The sequence below is a fragment of the Coffea arabica genome, chromosome 5c, assembly GCF_036785885.1.
Source record: "Coffea arabica cultivar ET-39 chromosome 5c, Coffea Arabica ET-39 HiFi, whole genome shotgun sequence".
Classification (NCBI taxonomy): Eukaryota; Viridiplantae; Streptophyta; class Magnoliopsida; order Gentianales; family Rubiaceae; genus Coffea; species Coffea arabica.
This window is the reverse complement of record NC_092319.1, coordinates 43,624,199-43,635,650: the sequence shown is the minus strand read 5'-3', so window position 1 is coordinate 43,635,650 and position 11,452 is coordinate 43,624,199. Positions and strand designations below refer to the sequence as shown.

Here is an 11,452-nt window from a genome sequence, read left to right as displayed (position 1 = left end):
ATATATATATATATATATTTGTAAAAGAACATATCAGCGAGAACAATTAGTTTTAGGTTTGTCTAATATTTATTATTATTATTATTATTATTTGTAAAATGGAAGTTAAATTGAATAAGTGACTGAGTACAAGGGATATAATGTGTGTGAGTGTGGGTATAACGTGTGGATCTTGTCACCAATATAACAACATTTAAAGTCAACAAGTGATGCATGGAAAATTTACCTAAATACAAATAGTGTATTTGAATAGGAAATTATTTGAAATAATTTTTTGAAAAGTACTATAGCATTTTTTGTGATATGCTGTATATGAGATAAAAATATGATTAAAATGAAAAAAAAAAGTGGTTGAAAAACATATTTATGATGCAATCAAACAATTTCTTTTGCAAACAAAAACATATTAAAAAAAACAAATTTTCTCGAGAGGCATCAAGACTCGGAATTGGAAAATTGGAATATGAAGTGATTCCTTGATTTGTTTTTCTCTAAAGTTTTCAACACACAAAACTAAATGTTGATGGCCTTTGTTCGTATTACCGGCCCTAAGTAAATCATATATATATATATATATATATATATATATATATATATATATATTCACTTAAGAGTATATCAAACTTTCGATCAAACTAATCTCCTAAGACTGTATAGAGTCTTACTCCAAGAATACATATGAGGTAGCACACGGGGTCGATCACGAGACTTGCTGGTAACAATCAGATTATGGAACCAGTCGGATTACTCGCGGAGCTCCCTCTAAGTAAGTCATATGATTACCAATGTTTTTCTTCCCTCATAAGTACTACTATAATTTGACATAGACTCCTTATTTTACCCATAAGATAAGATATTAAACTACTAAGTCTTAGTATTAATTAATGAGCAAGCTATTTTGATTGGTGGATTTTGTGGGGCAGCCATGCGGTGCATTAAAACTTGGATTATTTAATGAGTGCCTTCATTGTTGGGGTTGCTTGTACTTGTGGTTTTTGTGGGAAAATGTATTTTGCTGTCGATTTGTTTCCTGAGTCGGTTTGTGATTATGCTAATCCATGCAGTATTGTAATGAAATGATACGTAGTGTGATTGTGAGTTTTTGAGTGTGACGCCTCCTAAAGTGTGTGCCGCTGCTCCTATTGTTTCTTCCATTTTCTGCCTCAACATTTGTTTTGGCTTCCGCTGCCATAACTTACTACTCCATTAAATTTTGTGAGATTAGATTTGAGTGAATCAATTCCATTCCAATACCTTTTGAGGACGCAGCTTTATGAAGCATCTTCCCGAGTTATTGGGAAAAAGAGGACCATTGTTCCCTATGATGTTGCATGCTGAAATGACAGTACTAGTACAGCGGAAAGCATGTAAGCCTTGTTTGGGTCGTGATTTTTTCAGAAAAAATTTTATGTTTTTCGCATCGTGAACACATATTTCAATCAACTTTTTATTTCATATGCATGAAATTTTTATGCAATACATTTTTCTACAAAAACTCCTACAAATAACCATTCAAACGGCAATCAACAAATTCAGTCTCCAAGTTGAGCAAATTTTGAACTCCACCGCAGCCCAATCTACCGTCAGTTACTCAAGGGATGGACTTATTTGCAGTCTAATGACGATTATCGAATCCAAACCAAGAAGAAGAGCTAACTGTTGTCTTGTCTAAGTCCATTCTGCGAATATAATTTGGCGTCTCAGTAGATTCGATCCCCGGCAACGCAAAAGCTTTGGTCACTATTTGCGTCAATTGTAAGTAGACTTCCAACTGAATAATCACAGTCCAAATTCAAGCTCGTGCCAGTAGTCATCAGTAGTGACCTGAATCTGAAACCTTGAAACAATAATTATTATTGTCAATCAACAAAAAGGTTTTAGATTTGCATAAAAAGAAGGTGAAATAAAACAAAAAGGACAGGAAAAATGAGAAAACAGATAATCATGGTAATAAATAAGACTAAATAAAAGAGTGCATTAGATGTGGATGATGATGAATCTAACTGCTTGTCTGTCTATTCATCAATCAATTGGGATTTAAATGGTCATCAAAAGCTAGCATTAGATGCAAAATTAAACATATCTCAAAGGCTAGTAGGACTTTTTTATATAGTTGATTCATACATCATTCAGCATATTCATGTGCTAGTTCCTTCTTTTTACTTTTGTTCTTGTCTTTTTGGAAAGATTCATGAGGTAATAGTTTAACCTAAGACTAATAGACCTTAAGCTGTTTTGTTTTTGCCTAGTAAGATTACAATTAAGCATCATGGTGGGATAACAATAAAAATATTACTATAATCCAACGATATTACAGCCAATCCTTAGCCTTTTTTAGTCATTTTACAATTTGACCAAGACCTCATTGCTAATACAAACTTCATGAAATTGATTTGTTTTTAATATATTTTAAAAAATAATTCTTCTATTATGTGCTTTTAAAGGGTACATGATAAATGAAAAAGACAAAAAACTATTTTATTTGCAAAAAATTTAAAATTTCTTTTTATTTTTTATTTTTGGCAATAGTATTTGCTTATCTGTGTACCTAAGGTATAAAAAATAGCGTAGAGACAAAAATAAAATTGTGGTGTTGAATAATTGAGTTATATTATTACACTCCTATATATGCTATATTCCAAAAATTTGGAGAGAGTTGAAGGAAATAAATGATAATGGTTATCAAAATTCAAAAGTCAAATTGGAATTTGCATCCTCCACAACTCCTGTTGGCATATTCCTTAGTTTCCATGGGAGAATCTTTAGCACACAATAGGAGTAGAAAATCCACCTCTCTAGCTTTTAACCTTAAATTAATCAAAATCACAATTTTACTAAAAGTAAACACTGCTCATTCATATCAAACCGGGAAGTTAATAAGCTCCACAGGATTGCGTTGGCACTCTCTGTAAGTTTCAAGAAAACAGAACCAGAAGCATCTATCTCCCACTCCCTCTCTCTCACACACACTACACGCAGTAACTATCGCGGACACACTCTATAAAATATGCAGCAGTGCCTCAACTTTACTGGGCGTGTCCTGTTTCTTTTCCTCTCGTGATCTATAATCTTCTGATTTTTCTCTTAAACTGTCATCTGGGATCCTCTTTCTTTGGTTGTTTGATCAGCTCTTCACGAGATAAAGCTGATTGTGTCCAGAACTTCACCCAGTTTTTCTTGTTATTCTTTCAGGTTCCTGAGGAGAGTAATCACAGCCGATATCAATCCGTGATTCTGGTTGATAGAATCAGTGGAAATCCCGTGTTAATTTTGCCTTGTTAGTTTCTTTTTGGTCTGAAAAGTATTGTAAAAGTCAGGGGAAGAGATTGCTTTTTGTTTGTCATATAGGGGTGAGACCTGAGAGGGAATGGCGACTAGGAACATTGAGAAGATGGCATCAATTGATGCACAGTTGAGACTGTTGGCACCAGGGAAGGTCTCAGAAGATGACAAGTTGGTGGAGTATGATGCCCTTTTGCTGGATCGCTTTCTTGACATTTTTCAGGACTTGCATGGAGAGGAAATTCGCGAAACGGTATAAAGTTTTGATTTTTATCAGCATTTATGCTTCTATACTTCATTTTTTTTTTTTGCGTAGCTGACTATGGGAGGTATATCTTTGTTAGACGTTTATGTGTATGGTAGTGCAGTACATCGCTTTATAATGAATAGGGGGAAGAATCCATGATTTATCAGAGACTGAATTTGAATCTTGGGATGCCTTTTATTTAATTGAATTTGGATGTTTCTTGTCCATCTGATTTTGACAGTTTGTTGTTGCTGATTGAGTTTTAGCTTTTGAATAATCTTGTTTAGAATTTTATAATGTGTTTGTTTGAATATACTCAAGTCTCTATATTGTGCACTGTAGTTAGATTATTTGAAGGTTGCTAGCCTGGAGATATCTATCTCACTTGCTTGCCTAGAATACCTGCAAATACTTGTATGTTGGAGTGATCCTGAATTGAGTGTGATTAATTGTATGGGTACTGGCTCGCGGAATTTATCTTTCCCCTCCTATAGACTTCCCTAAGAAATGAAAACTTTTATTTAGCTTGAATGATTTCTCATTTTTCTTCTCCAACTGAAACTGATTATGAAGCACTCGTTTTCACTCTTGTTAAGCTTGTAGCATTACTTTATTATTATTCCACCAATTTTTCTTCACCTGAAGCTGGAAAACTGAGAGCAAGTTGTTTTAGTAAATGATGATTATTGATGGCCATGTAACTTACTTTAAATGTTTCACTACATGGACTAGGTTCAAGACTGTTATGAGCTTTCAGCGGAGTATGAGAGGAAGCGTGACCCCCAAAAATTGGATGAACTTGGACGAATGCTTACAAGTTTGGATGCTGGAGATTCCATTGTGGTTGCCAAATCTTTTTCCAACATGCTTAACTTAGCCAACCTTGCTGAAGAGGTTCAGATAGCTTATAGACGTAGGTCAAAGTTGAAAAAACGTGATTTTTCTGATGAAGCCTCTGCAACAACTGAATCTGATATAGAGGAGACCCTCAAGAGGCTAGTTGGACAACTAAAAAAGTCCCCAGAAGAGGTTTTTGATGCTTTAAAGAACCAAACTGTAGATCTGGTCCTCACAGCACATCCAACTCAGTCTGTTCGTAGATCTCTGCTTCAAAAGCATGCGAGGTTTGTTGCTTTAATGTGCTAAAACTTTTAGTCTGATTTTATCAGTTTGCTGCATGGACTCCGACTCAGTAGAACGAAACGGACCATGAGTAGAGGGATGGAGAGAAAACCTCATTGGGAGTGGGATTCATTGGAGACAGAGGGACCTCCTTGAGTAGTGATCATGCATTTGAGGCAGATGATTAGTTATTGTATCCTACGTAACTTTCTTCCTTACGACAAATATAGTGAAGTTTTTTCTTTTGGTGTGGTAATCTAGGATCCGGAATTGTTTGACTCAGTTGTATGCCAAAGACATCACTCCTGATGAAAAGCAGGAGCTTGATGAGGCTCTACAAAGAGAGGTATGGCTCTTACTTATTAGTTAGTTGTTACTTATGTTTCATGTCCATCTTTTTTACTGATTAAACTACCATATGAGTTTTCATGTGTGGTTTGCTTGGTTATGAAAATAGAATGGAGAAGTTTATCTACTCTTCTGTGAGATTTGCTAGTGATAAATATCACACATTGATGACTTATTCCAACTGGGTGACTGTAGGAATGGAAGTAGAAAGTTGTGTTTATCATGGGAATGATATCCTGTTTCCTATGATTCTTCTTCATCTATGCTGTGCATGTGTCAACATGCATCCCACAGTATTTTACACAGATTCTTGAAAAAAAAAGAGAAAAAAGAAGACTGATTTCAAGTTCTTAGGAAAATACAAAGCACCAAGCTTTTGAAATTTTTCTGAGCAACAGGCGTCGAGGAAAATTATCCTTGTTTCCCTTCCTCTCTTGCATTTTAACATGGAATTCACCTAATTTCTTAGATTTGTCTGTGTTGTGGCAGATATTTTGCTAGTAAATAAGACACTATTTGGTGAAAGGATGTGTTGATAATAGGATGACCTGTTAGTTGGGGATAGGATATTTTGTAGATATTCTCAAGATTGCCAGATGCTGGTGTTTCTCTTTTTCTTGCTTTTGTTATATCCTTTTCCCTCCTTTTCGGGTTCTGTTAAATTTTATCTTTTCTCACAATTCTGCTTGTTTATTCCATGTAGATTCGAGCTGCATTTCGGACTGATGAAATCAGGAGAAATCCGCCGACTCCACAAGATGAGATGAGGGCAGGAATGAGTTACTTCCATGAGACAATATGGAAGGGGGTGCCTAAATTCTTACGCCGTGTTGACACTGCCTTGAAGAATATTGGAATAAATGAACGTGTTCCATATAATGCTCCTGTCATTCAATTTTCTTCTTGGATGGGCGGGGATCGCGATGGTATTTTGTTTCTTCATAACTGATATAAACTTTGTTGCGTTATTGTATCTGTTTTTCTTTTCTTGAACCCAAAATAATAAGAGGAGACAGTTTAAGTTATTTAGCCCTGCCAGATGAATGCATAACATTCTCAAGAAAGTTGGCTTGGAACTGTGCTAGAACTTTTTCACCGTGGATTCTATTCCTTAGTTGACTAGGAGACAATTTTCTTTCATCTTACTAGGTCTCAAATTTGATTAATATTAGAACAGACAGTAAGGCTGCCTATTTAGGTCCATGTCAACTTCATCTTTACAAGGGTAGGATATTACTTGGACCACCATAATATCTTGTTTTTTCATTTACTGATAATATAGAATTCTGACACATCACAAGCAGGTCATCTTCATCTGGTATTCTCCCTGCAAGCTGTTAATTTTGACTCTTTTCCCAGAATTAGCTCACTGCTTTAGGGATGAGTTATATGCATCTTTAGATGGTTTCCAGCTCTTCTATGACACTATGGATTTCTTTTAATCATTTCAATCAGAACTTAACTGTCTAATTGAGATGTCTTGAATCATTCATTTTGGATTGATATGGTAATCACCTCACATAAACTTGATATGTTGACAGGTAACCCAAGGGTAACCCCAGAAGTTACAAGAGATGTGTGCTTATTGGCTAGAATGATGGCTGCTAATTTGTATTTTTCTCAGATAGAGGATCTTATGTTTGAGGTAAAAATGTGGACAGATTTTGCTTTAATGATTATTCAATCTACGGACTGTTCATTTTGCTTTTAAAAATCTTTCGTGCAGCTTTCTATGTGGCGTTGCAGTGAAGAACTTCGAGCTCGTGCAGATGAACTTCATAGGTCTTCAAGAAGAGATGCAAAACACTTTATTGGTAATCTCTTGAGAGATTATTTCTGTTTGAAATTGGAATTATGTTTCGATATATATTTTTTTCTAAGTTATCAATTATGATGGATGATTATATAATTCATGCATTCTCTATATTTGATCCAGATTTAAGGCAAGTCACGAAAAAAACCTTATTGAATGATCGTTACAATTTCCTTTTATTCATCAAAATATTTAACTATATTTAAAGCCACAGTATCTTCTTTGTGTTAACAAATATTCTCACTTTTTGGAATGCCAACATTACCCCTAAGTGAAGGATAAAATTGTACAACCCTCTCACACGCAATTAATAAAATATTGAGGCAGTTTTATAAGTATCCACAATATTTCAAAATAGTTTTATAACCATCCATAACTTTTCTTTTTGTTTTTTTTTTGAGGTACACACACTGGTGTGCCAAAATTATTAGTCGAGCATAATCTCCGTGGTTAACTACCTTCTAGTTGGTGAAGATGGTTATGTAATATATGATTGGGATAATCTAATTTTGGGCAATAGTAGTTGTTGACTCTTTTGTATTCTTTATCCCTTTTTTTAATTCAAGTTGTGAGCTTTGTTAATTTTGAATGTACTGATGCAGAGTTTTGGAAGCAAATTCCACCAAATGAGCCTTATCGTGTTATTCTTGGTGATGTGAGGGATAAGCTGTATAATACTCGTGAACGTGCTCGACAATTACTAGCCACTGGGATCTCTGATATTCCTGAAGAAGCAGCATTTGCTAATCTTGAACAGGTCTACCCATGGCAAAGTGTTTATACTTTTTACTTATAACTGCATAAAGGTTCATAATATTGGTTTTCTTCAAATTTTAGTTATGAGCTGTGGCTATATTTGTCAACTTCTGGTCAACACAGAGAACAGTGGAAAACGGATTCTTTTTTATTTTTCTTGTGCACTAGTATTTTCTTTTTCTTTTTTTATTTTTCAATGTGAAAAGAAGTTATGTAAAACCATAATCATGCCGCTATTGGTCTTGGAATAGATGGTTTGCTATGATTTTTTATTTATTAATTGATTTACTAACAACAACAGAGTAATTAAGATGAAGGCTCCTTATTGACCAAAAGTGTAATGAGAATTTCGGGCAGCAAGTAGTGTTAGAAAAGAACATGTAGCATTTTCTTGATTGACAGAGAGAATCTAGTTTAAAAGCTTAAAGTGGAATGCTGGAAAAGTTTGCTGCAGATGGTTGTGTAATTTGAGTAAGCCAAATTTGCAGTTATGTCTTAGGCTTACATGTTGTGAGTCAGGGCTTAGTGTATGAAGCTATCATACCCACAACCTCCCAAATGACAATGGAGTTTTTTTTTCTTTTAATAAAGAGCCAAAGGAAGCTATCATACCCACAACCTCCCAATTTTTTATTTTTATTTTTTTTTTATAATTAAGAGCCAATGTAGTTCAATAAAACTTTTAGACTTTGTACATGCAGACATACATTATGCACATACGACTATGTAATATATTGATACTGATGATTTATCTCATTTCATTAGTTTCTGGAGCCTCTGGAGTTGTGTTACAGATCACTGTGTGCTTGTGGTGATCGACCAATTGCCGATGGAAGCCTTCTTGATTTTCTGAGGCAAGTTTCAACATTTGGACTTTCAATGGTGAGACTGGATATCCGACAAGAATCAGATAGGCACACTGATGTTCTAGATGCCATCACTAGACACCTAGTGATTGGATCCTACCGAGAGTGGTCAGAGGAACGCAGACAGGAATGGCTTTTATCTGAACTTAGTGGAAAACGTCCTCTATTTGGTCCTGATCTTCCCAAAACTGAAGAAATTGCTGACGTGTTGGACACCTTTCATGTCATTGCCGAACTTCCATCAGATAACTTTGGGGCCTATATAATTTCAATGGCTACTGCTCCATCAGATGTGCTTGCTGTAGAACTTTTGCAACGTGAATGCCATGTGAAAACTCCACTCAGGGTTGTTCCATTATTTGAAAAACTTGCTGATCTTGAGGCTGCACCAGCTGCTGTGGCTCGGCTGTTTTCAATAGATTGGTACCGTAATCGAATCAATGGTAAACAAGAAGTCATGATAGGATACTCTGATTCAGGAAAGGATGCAGGTCGTCTTTCTGCAGCTTGGCAGATGTACAAGGCTCAAGAGGAGCTTGTAAAGGTGGCCAAACAATATGGAGTTAAACTAACAATGTTCCATGGCCGAGGAGGGACCGTTGGAAGAGGAGGAGGTCCCACGCATCTTGCTATATTATCGCAGCCTCCAGATACCATTCACGGGTCACTTCGGGTTACTGTTCAAGGAGAAGTTATTGAACAGTCTTTTGGGGAAGAGCATTTATGTTTCAGAACCCTCCAGCGTTTTACAGCGGCTACTCTGGAGCATGGAATGCATCCCCCTGTCTCACCAAAGCCAGAATGGCGCGCACTTATGGATGAGATGGCTATTGTTGCTACAAAAGAGTATCGTTCTGTAGTTTTCCAGGAGCCTCGATTCGTTGAGTATTTCCGTCTAGTAAGTACCTCACATGTGATTTTACCATTTATTTAAAAATTTTATCCATGAGAAGGTATGACAACCTTTAATATGCAAAGAGACGCAATATGTTTATTAGTTAGTCATTTTGAAATAGGAGTTCATCCACCAACTTTTGTTCTGGAGGTCATTACTTTCTTTTGTGTGCCGTTGCGGCTCAATGGCATAATTGGTAACATGGACCTGTCTTTTGCAAGTTATTTCGTATATCAATCTAGTTTAGGAGTATTAGAGCTTAAACAAAGTGATTAATCACCACAGGTAATTAACTTTTCAATCTGCAGGCAACACCAGAGTTAGAGTATGGTCGAATGAACATTGGGAGTCGTCCAGCAAAAAGGAAGCCAAGTGGTGGAATTGAATCCCTCAGAGCTATTCCATGGATATTTGCATGGACTCAGACAAGATTTCATCTTCCAGTCTGGCTTGGCTTTGCGGCTGCATTTAAATATGTCATTGATAAAGATATCAGAAATCTGCAAATGCTCAAGGATATGTACAGGGAATGGCCTTTTTTTAGAGTGACAATTGACTTGATTGAAATGGTTCTTGCTAAGGGAGACCCAGAAATTGCTGCTTTGTACGACAAGCTACTAGTCTCAGAGGAACTGTGGTCATTTGGAGAGCGCTTGAGGTCTAACTATGAAGAAACTAAGAACCTCGTCCTTCAGGTAACAATAAAAAATTGTAATATTTCACCAAAAGATTTTTTGATCTTTCTGCTAATCATCCCAACTACCTGGACTCCAGTGTGAACAGAGGAATTGAAAGCGTATTTGTCTTTTGGCATATAATATTTGCTCAGTGATTGTACCTAAATGGAGAAATTTTGATCATTGATGGCAATAGGATCTCCATAAAGTTGGATGGCCTTAACTGTTCTGTAGAAAGATCTTACACCTGAGGCCGGTTCTATTCAACTAAATTTGGATAAATTGTGGAGCGAGATTATATCTTAGCAGTAGATGTACAGTATGTGTAATATATGTTATGGATCATTTTTGTAGGGATTTTATTTACCTGGTGATGTTTGTATTGTGCTTATCAGTTATTTTAACTCATCTCATGGAGAACTTCTGTTTATTGACTTCAAAGCAAAGTACATAAAGTGAGATCAAGGAATCTGAAATACATTTTGGTTGCTCTCTTGATTTAGGTTGCTGGTCACAAGGAACTTCTTGAAGGAGACCCTTACTTGAGACAAAGACTCAGACTTCGTGATCCATACATTACCACATTGAACGTATGCCAAGCCTACACATTAAAGCGAATCCGTGATCCTAGCTACAATGTGAAGGTGAGGCCACACCTATCAAAGGAAATCACAGATTCATTGCCATCAAGCAAATCAGCTTCTGAGCTGGTCAAGCTTAACCCGAGCAGCGAGTATGCTCCTGGATTGGAAGACACTCTCATCTTGACCATGAAAGGAATTGCCGCTGGATTGCAGAACACCGGCTAAGGGTTGGAACACATTGCATTTGTTCTAAAACCTGATGCCTGCTAAGTTAATACAAATACAATGACTCGGGAGAAACATATGGCAGCTGGTGTCATATCATGTTTGCTTTAAAAGTGAGGCCCGTTAAGTTTTACTATGAAGAGAATATCTGAGTAATAGATGTTAGCTGTTTCAAGTTTGTGATTGTGTTATAAAACTGCCTCCCTCAGAATCTGCAGATAATAAAGCAGTTACGATTTTTAATCTTCATATTCTTTTTGTCTAGCTGCATAAATTTCTGCATTTTTGCATGGTTAATCAGAACTAGTTTTTCCGTTTCTCTTACTCAGGCAGTAGAGGAGAACTCTTCTACGGTCTGGCAAGAGAGGAATAATTGCTAGTTCGTCAATATACAAGAAATGTTATACATCCTCCCGAAACTTGCTGGGCAACATGTTTACCTCGTGATTTTTAGCCTTAGGTCACCTTGGCTTGTAGCTTCCTAACTTGGATATTCAGGTTTGCAGGAGACAGGATGTTAGAATAGTATGATTATTATTTCGAGAATTTATTATGTAGCTATTAACTGACCATGCGACCCTCGACATGAAAAATCTGCTTCTAGATGGAGACTAATTAAAAGAGAGGAGAAAATGCA

General features: G+C 36.2%; 1 protein-coding gene across 1 annotated transcript; it reads left to right on the top strand.

Annotated features, from left to right (window-relative positions):
* Positions 1-3,031: 3,031 nt before the first annotated feature.
* On the top strand, positions 3,032-11,064 carry LOC113689753 (phosphoenolpyruvate carboxylase 2-like). The gene is made up of 10 exons (XM_027207513.1): positions 3,032-3,535; positions 4,262-4,653; positions 4,913-4,997; positions 5,703-5,925; positions 6,541-6,644; positions 6,726-6,813; positions 7,415-7,569; positions 8,334-9,332; positions 9,638-10,024; positions 10,510-11,064. Exons 1-10 carry the CDS (start codon positions 3,368-3,370, stop codon positions 10,813-10,815), a joined length of 2,907 nt encoding a protein of 968 aa, XP_027063314.1. The 5' UTR covers positions 3,032-3,367; the 3' UTR covers positions 10,816-11,064.
* The last annotated feature ends 388 nt before the right edge of the window (positions 11,065-11,452 follow it).